General features: G+C 42.0%; 1 protein-coding gene across 1 annotated transcript in view; it reads right to left on the bottom strand.

Moving 5' to 3' along the window:
* Nucleotides 1-20,963, bottom strand: part of SLC22A3 (solute carrier family 22 member 3) — an 803,039-nt gene that overhangs the window by 278,176 nt on the left and 503,900 nt on the right. The window contains exon 3 of the mRNA XM_073627457.1: nucleotides 8,941-9,095. Coding sequence (XP_073483558.1) covers nucleotides 8,941-9,095 — 155 coding nt within the window. The remainder of the gene's footprint in view (nucleotides 1-8,940; nucleotides 9,096-20,963) is intronic.

Below are 20,963 nucleotides of genomic sequence, written 5' to 3'. Positions count from 1 at the left end.
GAAAAATTACGTTTGCTACATTTTATAACAAACTAAGAAAACATCTTTCTTTTCAAACTTTTCTGTCTTTTTTCATTTATTTAGCAAAAAATGTAAAACCCAGTGGTGATTAACCACTTCAGCCCTGGAAGAATTTACCCCCTTCCCGAGCAGGCCATTTTTTGCGAAACGGCACTGTGTTGCTTTAACTGACAATTGCGCAGTCGTGCGACACTGTACTAAAACAAAATTTACGTCCATTTTTTCCCCACAAATAGAGCTTTTTTTTGGTGGTATTTGATCACCTCTGCGGTTTTTATTTTTTGCGATATAAACAAAAGGAGAGCGACAATTTTGAAAAAAAAGACACAATATCTTTTACTTTTTGCTATAATAAATATCCCAATTTTTTTCCTCAGTTTAGGCCTATATGTATTCTTCTACATATTTTTGGTAAAGAAAATCGCAATAAGCATATATTGATTTGTTTGCACAAAAGCATTACAAAATAGCATCTACAAAATAGGGGGTTAGATTTATGGCATTTTTTTATTATTATATTTTTTACTAGTAATGGCGGCAATCAGCGATTTTTATCGGGACTGCGATATTGCGGCGGACAAATCGAACACTTTTGACACATTTTTGGGACCGGTGACATTTATACAGCGATCAATGCTATAAAAATGCACAGATTACTTTATAAATGTCACTGGCAGGGAAGGGGTTAACACTAGGGGGCGATCAAGGATTTAACTGTGTTCCCTAGGTGGGACTGACATGGGGAGGAGAACGATCGGTGTTCCTACTTAGTAGGAACACACGATTTGTCTCCTCTCCGCTGAGAGAACTGGGATTTCTGTGTTTACATACACAGATCCCGGTTCTCGCTCTGTCACGAGCGACCGCCGGGCACTCCCATCGGCTCCGGGACACGATGTGGGCGTGCGAGTGCCTCCTACAGCATCTTAAAGAGCCGACGTACAGCTACAATGGCTCGTCCAGGGGAGCCATCCTGCCGCAGTACAACTGCGGCAGCTGGTCAGGAACCGGTTAAATACCATTAAAAGAAAGCTCTATTTGTGTGAAAAAAAATGTTAAAAATGTCATATGGGTACAGTATTGCATGACTGCGCAATTGTCATTCAAAGTGTGAGAGCGCTGAAAGCTGAAAATTGGCCTGGGCAGGAAGGGGGTGAAAGTGCAGAGAAAGCAAGTGGTTAAAAAAGAAAAAACACAGGCAGTGCTGTTCAGTGATTATAAGTAGAAGCTAAATGTGGTTTTGTAGAAACTGAACACTCAAATATGATACCCGTAATAAAATCTACAGATAATTTGCAGAAAGTTCCAATAAATGTAACAGGGTATATTCTAAATTGCTGGTACTACTAGTTATGCAAATAATGAGACTGTAGCTCAAAACTGTGTTTCCTGTTCTCGTTTGTATTTCTAGTCTATAGCTTTATGTGCATATTTGTAATTACTGAAATGTAAACAAGCAGGGTAGGCAAGGAATAAACATTTACAAACGTGACTCCACTAGTTGGCACAAGCGGTAGGGCAAGTTTAATTGACACATTGTTAGAAAAGGCCTGCTTGTATATTACTAAAACAATTGTGCCTCTGTAGACTGCAATCATTCAGGGAGTCTGCTGGTGTTCATTTCAAATTTTCTGTTGGCATCTAGTGTCTGGGAAGATTTTAATTTATGTAACAAGGCAGGATTAGCTCAGCAATGGTTTTATAAACTAAAGGGAGTGAAGAGAAGAAAAAGACTTGTAGGAAAGACAACTGATATCTAAAAGCAGCATAGACATGCTATTCACTTTATATACATGCATCACATACTGATTCGATTGCCTGATTAGCTTGCCTTAGGACTAATATGCTGCATATGAATGCCCAAGTATTGTTTAAAAAAAAATGCAGGAAGCCATAAGACACACAGCAGGGCTTCTGCCCCACCCCCTGCTCTCTTGTCACTGGCTTTAATTGACAGCAGCGGGAGCCCATGAGGAATAAGAGAGCCTTGGCTCTCGTGCACATTTCTGGATCGAGATCAGGCTCAAGTATGCCTTTAGGAGGGGGCTGTGGGTGAAGCTGCATTGAGAAAGTTTATCTTACTGCCTAGAATGCAGTATAATAAAAAACATTCTACCTTCAGCTATCTGCAACCGCTTTAATGGCTTCTAAATCAACTGACAAAAAATATGACATTTGACCACGGTTATTACAAATAGACAATGACTGGATACATTGGTAGACATTGCTATTTAGTCAGATTCATCATTGATTCCAACCAATGCTTTATTGAGCCATCATTTTTTAAAGTGGTATTAAACCCATAAGCAAACATACTGCAGCTTACAAATATTAGCTCTAGTGGCTGTATTCATTTTCCTTTTTTAGGCTCTTTGTTCGCCTGCTGATCTGGCCAGTAAATTTTGTTCTTCTACAGAACAGGCTGTACTGCAGATGCAGCAGTTAGGGGTGAAACAAACCATTTACCACTGACAGGGATGCTTACAATGGTCAGCTTTTATTTATGTAAAACATTTATCCCAAAAGAAAAAAAACAAAACTGTTGCTGTAACTGCTCAGCTGTTAGCTGGAGTTTGGCTTCAATTTGTTTAGTGTATCTAAATCTGCTAGTTACTGACAATGTTGCTGTCCAAAGGTGTCTGTTGCTCCTTCATCCAGAGTGTAGGCACTGTAATACAGGTGGTACAGGTGGGTACAGTATGTTAAAAGCCAGATCAACAGGTAATAACAGAGGGAAAGTTTAAAACAAGAAACAAATACAGCCACCACATCTAAGGATTAGTAAGCAGCAACATATAATGCTGCTTTAATGCATAGTGCATAGAGCGGACATTTTGCTTTTGCTTTATGATTTAACATTTTTGAGTAAATAAATCAAATGAAAATGGCTTGGCCAATTATTGGTACCCATAATCCTAAAATTTTGTAGCACACCTCTTTATTGCAACTATATCAATAATCAAGTAATAGCCCTGTATAAGACTGTAACGAGCCCCTTGCTCGCTCGGTTCCACTCTCCCGACACTCCTCTGCAGCTATTGAATCAGACTGCAGATCGCAACATCTGATTGCTCTGGGATTAGAACTACAGCTCTGTGCCGTTCTAGTCCAGTTGTCCAGTTGTGATAGCTCAGAACAAACACCAGGCAGGCTGTATGCAAGTTCAACCAGGAATCTATCTTTATTGACAAAATACAGGCTTTTATACACTCAAAGTGTAGGTGCAGACCTCCTGCTCATATTACTCTAACAATACAGCTGTAACCTAATTAACATGAGCTAATTAACTAATCCCTTTAGACAGACTAGATGACTCAGACATGACCGTTAGGCCAGACTGGCCGTCTTGTAGTTCAGAAAATCCAATCAACATTATCACAATCAACATAGACTCTTCTTCACACAATAGCAGAGTTAATTAACACAAATAACAATGGGGATCTAATGACTCTTAGATCCCATAGTAGACTTATTTACAATACACATTTTAGCAGACAATAGACAGACAGGTGTTGGAATTTACATCAGCATCTCCTAACAGTATCTGTCCCAGCATTATGAATCAGCCACTATTCCAATATGGCAAATCCAGGGTCCCCAGACATACAGCTCACAAAGAGCACCATTCCCCCAAATGCAAGGGCCCCCGATCGATCGGCAAGAGACTAGCATACAGTCCCCTCCAAAAGTCTCTTTCCCGGCTAGGTCTGTCACAAAGACTTGTACATTTCTCTTCCCAAGTAAACTGTTCCAGCTGACTTGGGTATTATGGGCTTTTTCTACTAAACTTAAGTTGTAGTTTCTACATGTAGCACCCTCCTAGTATGGGTGCTAGGATGTACATAGTTAGGTTAGTGTAATTCGCTCCTCTGCCTAACAGGGGGACTAAGAGGTAAATTTATCTTTAGCATTCTGCCTAACAGAGTGCTGCAATCTATTAGTCAGGGCTGCTCATGATGTTCTGGTGCTGTTAGGTTTTCCGAAAGCTCCTCCTGCCTTCTGGAAACCACTAGAGCTTTCCAGAACATAGGTGGGAGCTAGTCAAATTAACAGCATGAACAGTAGCAGAACTACCAGGGTCGCAAAGGTCGCACTTGTGACCGGGCCTTGGAGTCCCGCCCGCTAGGCTGCACTGATGGGCACTGATAGGTGGCACTGATAAGCACCAATAGATGTCACAGGCGGCACGGATAGGCAGCACTGATGAGCATTGATAGATGGAACTGATAGGTGGCATTGATGGCCACTGATAGGCGGCATTGATGAGAACTGATCAGTGGCACTGATGGGCATTGATAAGCACTGATAGGCAGCACGGATAAGCAGTGATAGGTGACACTGATGGGCACTGATAGGCGACATTGATAGGCACTGATAGGCTGCACTGATAATTAGGGCACTGATGATCAATACCTTGATTATCATTGTAAACAATGTACCGACAGTCTTGCCAGTTAACAGCTTTCCTTTCGTCTGTTTACATGTGATCAACTGACCACATGGTAAAGGGCAATTGTGATTGGCGCCCCAAGGGGCATGCAGGAGGCAGGAGGAGGATGTCCATGGATGCCCTCCCAAAATTGGAAGCCAAGGGCTCAGATGAAAGAAGTGTGGGGGGGGTCAGGGAGGCCCTTCATGTTTTCTTGCACCGGGGCCCTGAAGGTTCTAGTTACACCTCTGGGCATGATTATGAATGCAGCTCTGGCCAATTACAGGGGAGGCTGTGTAATGGCATATAAACAGTATTCTGTGAACACATGGGCTTGGGGTCCTTCCCAGAGTGGATTGCACCAAACCAGGGTTGAGGAAGGAACCTGGCTCCCCTGTCACCTGGTTCTCCTAAGCTGATTGAGGGAGGGTTTGCTGTCGATCCATCTGGTATCACTGAGAAAGGCTGCTGGTTGCTCTTCAAAGGCCTATGAATACAGACATCTATAGGATCTCAGAGACTGGTGCTGTTAACCCACCTCTGCTATTCTCTAGTCAGCTTAAGGGCCTAGTAAAAGAGATCACTGGCTAGGGTTCTGAAGAGCTCTGTCTAACTGCCACCTACTGCAAGGGAGTTTGCTCAAGGTTTTTTACTACTGCACTGCCAAATCAGGAGAAGTCTGCTATCTGCTCCCAACAAGGGACTTGACTTAAGGCTCCATTTTAAAACAGCTAGTGTCCTCAAGTTGTGAATCGTTTTGTTTCGGAGTATCCCACTGCAACCCCCTAACCCTATCCAAGTTCAGCTAAAATAAAACTACAAAACACCACACCTACACTGGTCTTTGACTTCAACAAGCTGAAGTATGTGTGCACCTGGCTGTGGAAATACTTTGTACCAGGCTGTCAGTGCAGGATGGGGGATACCTGGGCAAAACTCAAGCAGCTACTATGAGGGTAGTGCTACATACATATGATCCATTTGTTTCAGACAAGACTCACAGTTGCCCCTTCAGAACAGTCCAATGCTTGCTTTACAACCATTCTTGGGTTTTCAGATGTAGGTCATTCTCGTAGAGGAAGAACCATTACTTGAGACCGAGAATACTTTTTAATATTAGGTATGCTTTGCTCCAAATACTTAAATATTCTTTGAATTTGATTGTGCTCTGCACAGATTCAAGACATCCCGTGCTGTGACCAAAAAATACATTTTAAATTTAGTTTCATCTATTCAAAAGTACATTCTCCCAGAGGAACTGTGGCTTGTTCTGAAAGCTGAAAATTGGTCTGGGCAGGAAGGGGTGAAAATGCCCTGTATTGAAGTGGTTAATCTCTGGTCTGTCTTTTTTGTGTAGACCTTTCAGAAATAAGAACTTCTGTTTTTTTACCATAGAGGCCCACCTTTGTTCAGATAGTGACACATTGTGCAACTAAAGATTATACCTTGATCTTGGGTCAGCCAGGATTGGTTTTGAAGTTTCCTTGTTCTCCACCATTTGTGTTATTTATCTGTTCAATTTGGTGTTAATTTTACTCTTGCAGTGAGCCATGGCCACCCTGGGTATGCCGTTTCACCTGGCTGCTTCTAAAGTAAATATCTCCTTATTATAGGCTTACCTATAGGTAAATATCAGCCAAGGGAGTTTACTCCCACTTTAACAACCATGACTCCAACAACCAACCACAACATACAAACCCATCCACCCACCTAGTCTCAAATCACAGGTTCACACTGAGCTGCGGGAATGAACCTGTGCAAGTTCAGCTGAACCCGCACAATTTCACTCCTGCATGTCAGTCCCGATTTTGGTCGCGATTTCAGAGACATTTGTGAGAGTTTCTGCACAGATATCAATGTAAATCGCAGCCCAAAATCACAAAAAGTAGTACAGAAACTACTTTTTGAAATCGGTGCGGTGCCGTAAATGCAGCATCGCACCGATTAGGATGGTGCCATTGCCGGCAATTGCTGCCGATTTGACATGCAATTTTACATGTCAAATCGTACCAATGTGAACTGTCCTCCTCGCTCCTTCTCAAACTGATAGTCCATCTTCTACTCTATCAGCTTTTAGACAATCCTTTAAAAGACATCCTTTCAGGGAAGCCTATCCCACCTCAACCTAACAACTGAACTTTTACTTACACCATCTCCACACAGTTATTAGCTTTTGTGTGTCATTCGCTCCTCATATTTACATTATAAGCTCTCATGAGCTGGGCCCTCCTAACTCTTTCTTAATTTGTAATGTACTGTACCATCTCCCTTTATAATTGTAAAGCACTGAAAAAAACTGTAGGCACTATATATTTCTTGAACCATCAACAACCACAATAAGAAATTATAGTCAGGAAACAATAGTTTAATTAATTTTGCTAGTTGTTTGGGCATAAACCCCTTTGCTGTTTTAGCTCATTAATAGGGGCTTTGTGTTTTTAATTTTGTGTTGGATTTAAAGTCAGCAGTTATTTTAGTTGCTGTTCTGTGCATGGCAAATGTTTTTCCCACCAAGGCATCTTGAAAATTAAAAAAAAAAAAAGGAAGAAGAATTGCAGTCCTTTATTTCTTTTGAAGAGTCGATAGAAGCATCAGCAAAACAGGTACAGCCTCAGCGAACAAATTTAACAATTTCTATCTGCCAGTAAAAGCAGGCTCGTTACCTTTTTTTTTTTTTTAAAGAAAACACATGTTGCTGCTAAATCAACCTGAAAAAAGCTTTTCAACTTGAAATTAATCAGATTAGGGTGCTGCCATATAGGCACTGCCAGTGTAGCTGCTAGAAATTGTATGAAAATCGTTCTGTTTTATAGCACCACATACAATTTTAGGACATCGCCCAAGCATGTAATTTACAAGATTTGTGTATTTTCAAGGTTGCCCTTGAAAGGCTCATAAGACCCTCTGCGTGGCCTATTTAAAAATTGCCAAAATGTAATGACAGGATTCACCTCTATCCCCATAAACTTAATTTGGATTCACCTCTTAAGTTCAGGTTTGCCAAATTTTAGACAGGATGCACCATTGACGAATCAAACCTGGGCATATTCACCCATCACTAATCTGCATAGTAGAAGGTATTTCTATGTTGGACTTTAGGCTGCAGTTTAAAACTTAAACGTGTTCATACCATTTGATCCTGGGTTTGTCTATGTGAGTCGGGGATTCTGAGCTGCTGGTGTTCAGCAGTCTTTATTAAAGTGCTGATCCACAGGGTATTAAAAGAGGAGCTCCAGTCATGTTTATAAAAATTTAAAGTCAGCAGCTACAAAAACTGTAGCTGCTGATGTTTAATGAACAGACTCACTTGTACCAGCATCCAGCACTGTGCTCACCTGAAAGGGCACAGGGGACCGTCATCGGTCCCTGGCGCCAACATCTTAACCATGGGCACCCAGCTGTGACAGCTTGTGGCTTCACAGCCAGCTGCCCACTTCACATGCATGTGCTGCGCTACGCCTTGTGAATGGTCCCTCAATCTTCTGGGACCTGTGACCTTGGGGGGGGGGGGATCTTCCGCTCTGATTGCCTAGCTGATCTGAGTGGGAGTGGGTACCTGTCAAAATCGGCTTCCCGCTCCCCTTCCCCCCCCAAAAATGTGCCAAATGTTAAAGAACAGGGGGGAGAAAACCTTAGAGGGGAACTTCCTCTTTTGGGTGGAGCTCCGCTTTAATGGGGCTTCTGTGAAAGTTTTGTTGGTTCTACTTTTTATGAATGTGAGTATATGTATGTTTGGGTCAATGAATTCTGCGATTTTATACTATGAGTTTCCTTTTCTGGTTGACCCATCTATTCATCTGAGGTGGCGAGAACTTGCTGAGAATGATATTGGAGGATTATCAGTTCTCACATCCACCTCAGGTGATTTCCATTAGGAAGGATGAGACACATGCCTTGAAAGCCTGGTCTATAGCAAGACAGGCAAACATCTCTGGTGATTAAGTAATCCTACTGAGTGGTGGAGGGATCATCACTAGAAGTTCACCACTGATTTATGTTTCACTGAGTGTCACTTTGGATTTGAAATTTGCTGCTTTGAGCCGGATTGAAGTTTGGAACTGTCTAAGACATTTTGTTTGAGGAAATTTTCTCACCAATTAGCACAATTTATATAGGTTTGGCAACAATATATTGAAGTGCGATTATTTTTTTTTTTTTATCACACATGTAATTTTACTGATTTATTTTGTATAAGCACTGTATGAATGAGGGATCGCAATTTTCACTGTCTTTTCTTGCTGTTATATTTTGATCTTGTCTGGACAAAAGCATACTTTCAGGGGGCTTTGACAATGGCTGGCAAGGTTTTATGGTGGCATTTTTCTGCTGCTTGTAAATACACCTTTACACAAATAATCTATAACCTGCTAAACACGCACTGCTACACATCTGAAACAAGGATTTGACAACCAAGTATGAGCTTTTTGTACATTTTTATATATTTAAATTTTATTCATAACAAAGTGGTTTAAAATGGCATCACAACTTACCAATCACATAACAAGTCATCCAAGTTCCTTTTCCAAAGACGCCTTGTAGGAAGCGAAAAAATAGAAAAACATACCAGTTCGGTGCAAATGCTGCACCGATTCCAGATAATCCCACTCCAAAGGAAGATATCAGGTATGTAACTTTTCTTCCATATCTGTTAAAGTAAACAATATGAAAATATGTAACAGTTGATTTGCAGCCAGCAAATCATGACAGAAGCCATTATTTAAGTGTATTTTAAAGTGCATCTCAAGACAAAGTTTTTCTGGAAACTATTAGAATCCCTGATGGGTTTTTACTGCTATGTGAAGATCCCTTACATAGTTTTCCTCTAACTTTCCAACTTGTTGACAAAGACTTCACTAAACAGAAGGTAGGACTAATCTCCCACAGCAACACAGACCGAAACAAACTTTCTGTAGAGTAGGAAAAGGGCTAGAACCTACATTAGATTTGTTATTGAAATCTGTGTTCCTATTGCAGATTCTCTCCCTTTCCATATAGTACATCCATTGTCACCTTTCCCTAATCCTTTTGGCTAGACATGCAATTTAACTAAACACTTTTACAACTAAACCAAATTGAAAAAGGCTAAACTAAGGCTCAGTTCACATCTAGACATTTTTCTAGCTCTAAGCCTCAGCTCTAAAAATGCCCAACAAGACAAATCCCATTCATTTCAATGGCCCCTGTTCACATCTGAGTGTTCTGTCGCCAAAAGCAAAACGCCCATCGCCCAAAAAAGTACATGAGCTTCTTTTTTAGCAGATTACAGGCGTTTTACTGTTTTTACATTGGTGACTTTTTAACCTTGAAAACGCCTGTACAAAATTCTGCAAAAACACCTGAAAAAAATACGGTACATACTATTTAAATGGATTTCTCACCTACAGACATTAGACTACTTATAGAGATCGTAAAAAACACCACCTTTAAATACATCTGAAGACAATTTTTTGTGAACCAATGAGCTTCCAATTCAACTCCTCTAAAGCCATGATTATAAAAACAGAATCTCTTGGTACCACATTTAGTTTTAAATGCTCCACAAAACCTTTCAATATTAGAGTACAAGTGTAAATGTCACCAATTTCATGCAGTTTCACTGGTCTGCCTGTTTTGCTTAATGTGAATAATCTTATTAATGCTTGTTAAGATTTGTTGCAGGAGAAGATGGGCAGAAGGTTGAATGAGCTTTTCAACTGGGGGGGATGAGATGAGATCAGTGAAAGGTAACAAGCAAGGGTCAGAGTGTAAAGATGAGGGCATCGTTGGGAAGGGGGAAGGAGGCTTCAAACCAGAAGGAGGAAATAACGTTTCTAGAACCAATACTTGTAGGCTGAATGAATCTTGCTATAAAAAATGAGCAAAGATAAAGGTGCAGGTACAAAATTTAAAAAAGTGTGTAAACAAATGCTAGAAGTCTGGTTAGTAAGATGGAAGAACTAGAACTTCTGCTGTATGAGGATTTTGACTTCTTGGGAATATCAGAAACCTGGTTTGACAGCTCACATGACTGGCTTGCGAATGTCCAGAGGCACACTCAGTTTAGGAGGGACAAGGTAGGTGGAAGTGGGGAGGCAGTCAGATGGTGGGGAGGCAGGGCAATTTTATAATCATGGGGGACTTTAATTATCCTGATATTGAGTGAGCAGCCGAACTGCTCATTCAACTAAGGCTCATCATTTCTTAAATGTAATGCAGAACAATTACATGAGTCACACGGTGGAAGCCACAACTAGAATTGATTCTTTGCTGGACCTACTAATTACAAAACAGAGATGACTGCAGATGTAGAAACAAGGGATAACTTAGGTAAAACGGTGATCACAGGGTAATTCCATTCACCATAAATTATAGGAAAAGAAGACACTAGGTAAGGATAAGCACACCAATTATCAAAAGCATGAAGTTTACTAAGCTGCACTTCATTCTGGAAACAAAGTACACTGAAATGAGAGCACTTTAACCACTTCCTGCCCAGCGTATAACAGATTGACGTCTGGGAAGTGGTTCTATTATCCTGACTGGGCATCATATGACGCCCAGTCAGGCAAGATAATATGCCGGCGCGCACCGATCGCGAGTGTGGCGTGTCAGTCTGACAGGCCGCATCTCTGATCATGATAAGAAGCCTCTGACAGAGGGTTCTTACCACGCGATCAGCTGTGACCAATCACAGCTGATCATCGCGTGAACCAGGAAGTGCCGGTAAACGGCATTCCTCAGTTCGCGCTGACAGGGAGAGCCGATCGGTGCCTCTAACTGTCAGAGGGGGGGTCTGTGCTGATAATCAGCACACTAATTATCAGCACAGCCCCCATCAAATGTACCCATAAGCTGCCAATCGGTGCCCAGTCAGTGCCCTATCATAACCCCCTGCCAGTGCCCAATAAAGTGCCAATCAGTGCCCACCACAGTGCAAATTAGGGTTGTCCCGATACCGATACTAGTATCGGTATCGGCACCGATACCGAGCATTTGCCCGAGTACTTGTACTCGGGCAAATGCTCCCGATGCTTCCCCCAATACCTGGAAGTCAGCTGTGATCGGCGCGTGGGGGAGTTACAAGATTCTCCCCCCGCCGGCTTTCAGCAGCTTTAGTGACATACATCGGTGATCGGTCACCGCTGTATGTCACTGCATCCTCCTCCATGCCCCCTCCGTTCCTCTGTCCCCCTCCGCTATCCCCCTCCGTTCCTCTCTCCTTCCCTGTGTCTCTCCGCTGTCCCCTCCGTTCCTCTTTCCTTGACCCTGTGTCTCTCCGCTGTCCCCTCCGTTCTGCTGTGTCTCTCCGCTGTCCCCCTCCGTTCCTCTCTCCTTCCCTGTGTCTCTCCGCTGTCCCCCTCCGTTCCTCTCTCCTTCCCTGTGTCTCTCCGCTGTCCCCCTCCGTTCCTCTCTCCTTCCCTGTGTCTCTCCGCTGTCCCCTCCGTTCCTCTCTCCTTCAGTGTGTCTCTCCGCTGTCCCCTCCGTTCCTCTCTCCTTCCATGTGTCTCTCCGCTGTCCCCTCCGTTCCTCTCTCCTTCCCTGTGTCTCTCCGCTGGACCCTCCGTTCAACTCTCCTTCTCTGTCCCCTCCGTTCTGCTGTCTCTCTCCGCTGTGTGAATGGACAGAGTCAGCTGACTCTGTCCATTCAGATAACTGAAACATTGTAATCTTCTGTGATTACAATGTGTCAGTTTATGAATGGAGAGGAGCCCCTGTCTTCTCTCCATTCATTCTCAGTGCAGCTGAGGCTGCAGAGAAAGGGACTGGGGAATCTCTATCCTCTGTCTCTTTCTCTGTCTCAAGGGGGAGATATCAGAGGTCTGTTAAGACCCCTGATATCTCACCAAAGCCCCCCAACAGGGCTGATTAAAAAAAAAAAAAAAAAAAAACCACACACACATACACCGTTCACCCCCCCCCCCCCCCCCAAAAAAAAAGAAAACACTGTCACGTGACATTAAAAAAAAGGTATCGGTAATCGGTATCGGCGAGTACTTGAAAAAAGTATCGGTACTTGTACTCGGTCCTAAAAAAGTGGTATCGGGACAACCCTAGTGCAAATCAGTGCCCACCATAGTGCCAGTCAGTGTCCATCACAATGCCAATCAGTGCCCAGCATTAACACCTGTCAGTACCTGCCCAATCAGTGCTGCATATCAGTGCCATCTATTAGTGTCCATAACTGCCACCTGTCAGTGCCCATCAGTGCTGCTTGTCAGTGCCCATTAGTGCTACCTGTCAGTGCCCATCAGTGCTGCATATCAGTGCCACCTATCGGTGCCCATCAGTGCTGCATATCAGTGCCGCCTATCAATGCCCATCATTTCTACATATCAGTGCCTCCTCATCAGTGCCCATCAGTGCTACCTTATCAGTGCCGCCTCATCAATGCCCATTAGTGCCGACTCATCAGTACCCGTCAGTGAAGGAGAAAAACAAATTTTATAACAGAAACTAAGAAAAACTTTTTTTTTCAAAAATGTCGGTCTTTTTTAGTTTGTTTAGCAAAAAATAAAAACTGCAGAGGTGATCAAATACCACCAATACCACCATCTTTCCCTCGATTGCAACCACTCATCTTGTCCCTGCAGCTGAAAAACACCCCCACAGCATGATGCTGCCACCACCATGCTTCACTGTTGGGACTGTATTGGACAGGTGATGAGCAGTGCCTGGTTTTCTCCACACATACCGCTTAGAATTAAGGCCAAAAAGTTCTATCTTGGTCTCATCAGACCAGAGTATCCTATTTCTCACCATCTTGGAGTCTTTCAGGTGTTGCTTCCGTCGGGCCACTCTGCCATAAAGCCCCGACTGGTGGAGGGCTGCAGTGATGGTTGACTTTCTACAACTTTCTCCCATCTCCCGACTGCATCTCTGGAGCTCAGCCACAGTGATCTTTGGGTTCTTCTTTACCTCTCTCACCAAGGCTCTTCTCACCTGATAGCTCAGTTTGGTCGGACGGCCAGCTCTAGGAAGGATTCTGGTCGTCCCAAACGTCAGCAGAATGTTTTTTGTAACCTTGGCCAGATCTGTGCCTTGCCACAATTCTGTCTCTGAGCTCTTCAGGCAGTTCCTTTGACCTCATGATTCTCAATTGCTCTGACATGCACTGTGAGCTGTAAGGTCTTATATAGACAGGTGTGTGGCTTTCCTAATCAAGTCCAATCAGTATAATCAAACACAGCTGGACTCAAATGAAGGTGTAGAACTATCTCAAAGATGATCAGAAGAAATGGACAGCACCTGAGTTAAATATGAGTGTCACAGCAAAGGGTCTGAATACTTAGGACCATGTGATATTTTAGTTTTTCTTTTTTAATAAATCTGCAAAAATGTCAACAATTCTGTGTTTTTCTGTCAATATGGGGTGCTGTGTGTACATTAATGAGGAAAAAAATGAACTTAAATGATTTTAGCAAATGGCTGCAATATAACAAAGAGTGAAAAATTTAAAGGGGTCTGAATACTTTCCGTCCCCACTGTATATATATATATATATATATATATATATATATATATTTCAGTGGAGAAGCTGCAGAAGAGCATGTTGTGTTTTTTTGCAGCAATTTTCATTTTTTAGTCTACCCAACAATAAAATGGCCAAAAAAAGAATTAAAAAAATGCAAAACTCAAATCGTAGCAAAATCACCTGTGCAAAAAGCAGTGTAGAAACGGATCAAAAGCAAACTGCATAGGTGTGAACCAATCCTTATGCTGGCCATACACGTATCAATTTTCGGACAAGAATATTCATAAGAAAAATCTTTGTACGTTCGCTGAACGAAAGAATGTCATTTGAAAATGTCACTGCCTTTTAACATTCAGTTTTAAAATGAATGCAATTTCTGAACGAAACCCACATACACTGTCTGAAAATTCCTTTGACCAAGAAGTTTTTCTATTCTGCTCCTTCAAATTTTCCTATCATTGTGGTCGAAAAGAACATTAGAAAATCAAATGAAAGTTCTTAAAATTAAATTTTTTTTGAAGGAAGACATTGTTTTCGTATGGCCAGCATATAATATATTGTAGTTCTGTCTGAAAACAGTCTTTTATTTATTTTTTCTTTACATAAAAAATTTGATCTGAGTCTGATGATATTTACCAGTTTCAACCTCTAAAAGGTATATACAGTATATCTATTCTATCTGTTATTCTCAGAGTGCATTAGAGATTTTGCTTCCTGACCATATAGTTGGTTATTTATATTTACCACTGCATAGAGATTTAAGAATAAACTGCCTTTTTTTTTTTTTTCTTATACTTTACATATTAACTAAATTATACACCACACTTTAAGGTTTTTATCCGATTAATCGAAACAATAATCGACCAACTAATCGATTATCAAAATAATCGTTGGTTGCAGCCCTACTGCCAAACAAATATGCCGTTGGTTGGTCACTTCCGACTTCGCCTGAGGGAGTGATCTCCACAGCAAGCCAACGCAATTTAAACAGAATGAACACGCGAACTCCCCAGTTGATTAGGATGAAACCAACTCCTCCCATTACTCCGGCACAGTACTAAGACAAATGCTGTATATGGGACAGATGTCCATCCCTGCTAGGCGAGCAGCGCATCCCGCTCAATTATAAATTGATTATAAACTGTTTAAATTGCGTTGGCTTGCTGTGGAGATCATGTCCTCAGATGAAGTCGGAAGTGATGAAACGTGTCAGTTGTGTGATCTCCACAATAGCCGGAAGTGACGTTTGCGGGTCACCGACAGCTGGGGAACCAGGAAACAGCTAAGCGCGGCAGTTCCCGTTGATGTGGATGCCTCCCCGTTGCTAGCAATCAGTGGCAATGCTACGGTGTGCTTTTATGCTTTATATTTTATCTTATCTTGTACGTATAACCTGTAAGGGGGTTGTTATATGGCTTCAATAAATACATTTAAACGGGATTACGCTATGTGAACCTTTATCTTTTCACATGACCCTGGTATATTGGAGCTGCTCATACCTTATAGAATACAGGCAATCAGTGGATGTCCTTGAGAAGTGGAAATATAGAGATATATTTTGGATGCTTGATTTTACCAGTTTTCTGGTGAGTTTAACCCCAAAAGGGAGAGTTTCTATTCACGTGGTGACAAGCCTGGTGTTTGGTGCATGGATTGATGAACTTTTATCACCTTAAGAAAAGTTTCTTTACTCACCTGAAACCACTTCAAGGGACTGACTTATCTATTTTCTTGTAAAAGGAATTGTATACAAGCATGTCATAGACATTTATATTGACATGAGCGCTGCTATGATGGTTTAAAGTCTTTTTTATTTCATCATCTGTTTACATATTTGTTTGATTTTCAGTAACTGCTATTTAGGATTTAAGATCATAAGCTGTGATATAGTCATTACTTTAAGAGGATTATCCCCCTTAGCGCTGAGCAGTGCGTTTGGGCCTTTTTTTTTGCACTTTTGTGTTTTACAGTGTCCAGTATTGCTCAGAGTTTCAGAATGTTAATCAGGTGACAAAATTCCTCTAATAAAAGTCCCCTGCACCAGGTACTTAGGACATTTCCACAGCCCTTCAAGCAGTCATCCATTGTTAGGATCTTCCGGGACAGTGGAAGGGAGGCTTTCCCAATTCCAGAGCGTGACCCCTAAGCCACCAGACCAGAAATAAACTCTGTCTTTATTGTTTGACTTAACCAGACTTAACCAATTTGTCCCACAACATAATGTTGTGTTGTAGATGTCTGATGGGGAACTGAGCAAATTTGTACAGTTTCTGGACTGTGGAGTCCAAGTTTGGAAAAGGAGAGTTAGAAATAGAAAATATAGAAAACCAATAAGTGAAAACTGGTAACAACCGGACAAGGACAATAGGTGAATACGTCTCACAAAACTCAGACCCTTCCTTGATGTTGAAATAAAATTTTTGGGTGGAGCACAAACATGGAGGATTACCAGTTCAACCCCCTGTGCAAAAGTGGTCACAATGTGCAAAGCAGTAAAGAAAGCTATAGGGAAAATAAAGTTATATGAATCCACCACTTCTTGCCAAGATCAGCTCAAACCGTCACATGTTTAAAGAGCAACAAAAGAGCCAAGCTCTCCCAATAGTGTAAATCCGGTATGGTTTATTAAAATAACGGTTAAATACGCTCACATGCATTGTTAAACACATGCGCCATATGTAAATAGAACCAAGAACTTGATCGGTGCACTTCCGTGTGCATCATGCATGGTGACGTCACAGCGTCTGGCTCCGCCCCGTGCATTGTCATAACACATCATCAGGGGCTGGGCTTCACATATTGTCCCTGTTGGATTGTTACGAGATTTCACTTACTGGTTTTCTATATTCATACATGTTTACTTATTGTTTTGAGTATTTGGTGCTGCGCTAATCCGAGTTCACAACGAGTGAAGTAATAATATTAATCAAATTATATTTATTATTCGCTGGCCGACTGCCCGCCATGTACTGCAGGCAGGCGACCGCTGTAGGCAAAATGATGAACCCATACTTCGCTGCCTATTTCTGGGTTTAGGGTGCATACATGATTCACGGCCGAGACCTGCTGATCGTCACAGCCCAGAGCCCTGTGTTGATTAACACAGGACTCTGTACAGAGGGAGCAATCTGTCAGTTTTTTATCCCTGCGAAGCAGGGGTGAGAAACTGAGAGATTGGTAAAAAGCAGCACATTTTATGCACATTACACATAGGTAGGCACACTTTTAACCCCTTGCTTGCCCTAGATGTTAACCCATTCCCAGCCAGTGTCATTAGTACAGTGACAGTGTATAGCATTATCACTGATCACCATATTAATGTCACTGGTGATGTCAGTGGCAGTTAGTCAGTCCCCCCAGTGTCAGTGGTAGATTGCCCACCGCACTGTAGATGTCCCATTATAACTCACTGATCGCCACCATAAGTAGTATAAAAAATAAAAACTCCAGTATATATACATCGTATAACTTTCATGCAAACCAATCAATATATACTTATTGGGATTTTTTTTCTCAAAGACATGTAGCAGACTACACTTTGGCCACAATTTATGAATAAATTTGATTCCTTTTAATTTTTTTATTGGATATGTTTTATAGCAAAAAATTTTTGGTCTTTTTTCGTTTATACTGCAAAAAATAAAAAATCCATTGATTAAATATCATCAAAAGAAAGCTCTATTTGTGTGAAAAAATGATATAAATTTCATTTAGTCACAGCGTTGCATAACCGCGCAATTACCAGTAAAAGTAGTACAGCGCCGAATAGCACAAATGGCCTGGTCATGAAGGGGGTAAAATCTTTCAGAGCTCAAGTGGTTGTGATATCTAATATTGTGAAACACAGTCTCATTTGTATCTCATATATATATATATATATATATATATATATATATATATATATATATATATATATATATATATATATATATATACACAGTATATACAGTATACATACACACACTAAATTAGAATGCTTTTAGAAATAGAAGTGTTAACAGGTTATTTTTTATCAATTAACATGGGAAGTAAATGAACAGAAGAGAAATCCAAATCAGCTCAATATTTGGTGTGACCACCCTTTGTCTTCAAACAGCATCAATTCTTCTGAGTACACTTGCACACTGTTTTTGAAGGCAATCGGTAATTAGGTTGTTTCAAACATATTGGATAACTAACCACAGATCTTCTGTGTATGTAGGTTGCCTCAAATCTTTCTGTCTCTTCATGTAATCCCACACAGACTTGATGTTGAGATCAGGGCTTTGTAGGCACCAAACCATCACATCCAGGACTCCTTGCCCTTCTTCATTTTACACTGAAGATAGTTCCTAATTACATTGGCTGTCTATTTAGGGTCGTTGTCCTGCTGTAGAATAAATTGGGGGCTAATCACATGCCTCCCTGGTGGTATGGCATGATGGATAAGTATCTGCCTGTATTTTTCAGCATTGAGGACACCCTTGATCCTGACCAAATCTCCAACTCCGTTTGCAGAAATACAGCCCCAAACTTGCAAGGAACCTCCACCATGCTTCACTGTTGCCTGCAGACACTTATTGTACTGCTCTCCAGTCTTTCGAAAACAAACCGCCTCCTGCTACAGCCAAATATTTCAAATTTCGACTCATCAGTTCACAGCAGCTGCTGCAATTTAACTGCACCGCAGTTCCAGTTTAGAGGTATGGCTTTTTGGCCACAATTCTTCTATGAAGGCAACTTCTGGCCAGACTTCTCTGGACAGTAGTTGGGTGTACCTGGGTCCCACTGGTCTCTGCCAGTTCTGTGTTGATGGCACTGCTAGACATCTTCCGATTTCAAAGGGAAGTAAGCATATAGTGTCTCATGTGCTCCATCAAGTTTTCTTGGATGACCAATGCATCTACAGACCTCAACGTTGCCCATTTATTTGTCCTTCTTCAAAAGAGCTTGAACAGCACTTCTTCAAAACCCAGTCTGCTTTGACATCATTGCCTGGGAGAGACCTTGCTAATGCAGTATGACTACCTTTTGTTTTGTTGCTGTGCTCAGTCTTTCCATGGTGTATGGCAGGTCTTCCACATCCTCAATTTAGTAGCAGCGTTTGGCTTGTTATATGGCTTCAATAAATACATTTAAACGGGATTACGCTATGTGAACCTTTATCTTTTCACATGACCCTGGTATATTGGAGCTGCCTTATAGAATACAGGCAATCAGTGGATGCCCTTGAGAAGTGGAAATATAGAGATATATTTTGGATGCTTGATTTTACCAGTTTTCTGGTGAGTTTAACCCCAAAAGGGAGAGTTTCTATTCACGTGGTGACAAGCCTGGTGTTTGGTGCATGGATTGATGAACTTTTATCACCTTAAGAAAAGTTTCTTTACTCACCTGAAACCACAGACCTCAACGTTGCCCATTTATTTGTGCTTCTTCAAAAGAGATTGAACAGCACTTCTTCAAAACCCAGTCTGCTTTGACATATTTGCCTGGGAGAGACCTTGCTAATGCAGTATGACTACCTTTTGTTTTGTTGCTGTGCTCAGTCTTTCCATGGTGTATGGCAGGTCTTCCACATCCTCAATTTAGTAGCAGAGTTTGGCTTTTCCTCACTCACTTTTAAGCTTCCCACACAGCTGTTTCTGTTTCAGTTAATGCCAGTTACAACCTACATATGAAATTGATGATCATTAGCACCTGCTTGGCATAATTGGTTAATCATACACCTGACTCTAATCCTAAAAAAAAATCCCTGACTTTTTAAGTGTGCAAGTAAGAACTGATGCTGGTTTTAAGTCAAAAGGGTCAAAACAGTCCTGGTGCCATATACCCTAGTGACAGGTGCTACAGGAGATGCCCAAGGAAACCTCCCAGGATCCTACAGTGACAAAGCAGAGGGTTTTCCAGGTCTGCATGATCATTAGTATCGTTAGCTTTAAACAGGAAAAGGTACTCTTTCTTACTTGCACGACTCCATTGCTAACCTAGAAAAGCCTCTGCTCCATCACTGCAGAGTCCTGAGAGGTTTCCCTGAGTATCTTTGCAGCACCTGTCACTAGGAAACCTGGCACTTGGACTGTTTTGGTCACTCCTAGTTCAGCTCTCCCAGCACTCTGCTCGATTACCCCAGGCACAGTCCTCAAGTCCTTTTGAGTGCTTAACCTTGCTGCAGGTTGGGCTTCAACCTGTGTCTCCCCACTGCACAGGCATACCGAAGCAAGTCCATGTCCATACACTCAGAAGATTTCCCCGCCAGACATACTCCTGCTTTACTGGGATCAATCCCATAAACTGCATCAGCCTTGCAAGATCCTGTAGCAGGTGTTGTAGGCTTCATTTGAGTGCACTTCTGTTCAGCTGCCTCCTCACAGACTACTGCCCCCATGTGACTTCATGGTGACACTGCAGCCTTTTCAAGCTCTGCGGCAGTGTTCCAGAACCTGGGCCAAGTAAAGATACCATGCCCCACTTGACCACACTCCAAGCATGGTACTGGATGCCAAACCTCAACTCCTTGGCATCTCCTCAACGACCCTCGTTGCAGTGGGATACCTCTTGAGGACACCACTGGTCACAACCCTCAGCAGGCAGACTCCTTGAACTCCAGACCTACAGGCTGGCCTAGTCTTTGCTGCCATGGATGACCATACTATGTCTCGACTCCTGGTTGGCTTCCTGACCTGCGCCTAAGGACACTGGGCCACAGCATGTCCCCATTCATTATCCTGCTGTGGCATACCTGGGTTCATGTTGCCAGGGATAATGTCCTTCACTTTATCTGAGGGTGACATGACCAGTTTGCACCAGTCCACAGCTAATTAACACATGGTTGAATTTTCTGGCCTGGCAGGGGCATGTAGTGAAATACCCTCTAGCCATAGCATTCTTTCCTTTAGCTCAGCGAGGATTGCATCTTTTTCTGCTTCAACCGCCCCATTGTTGAAGTCATGCACACAGTTGATCAAAATAAGTCCTCCAGAATGCCGTTCCCATGGCTGCCACACACAACCAGTAGCTATTGCTGACACAACTCACTTGTGGAGCAAAGACCTGGATTTCACCATCTGCTTGCCCACATCT

This window comes from Aquarana catesbeiana, linkage group LG04 (genome assembly GCF_042186555.1).
Source record: "Aquarana catesbeiana isolate 2022-GZ linkage group LG04, ASM4218655v1, whole genome shotgun sequence".
NCBI classification, from domain to species: Eukaryota; Metazoa; Chordata; class Amphibia; order Anura; family Ranidae; genus Aquarana; species Aquarana catesbeiana.
This window is presented reverse-complemented; position numbering and strand designations above follow the sequence as displayed.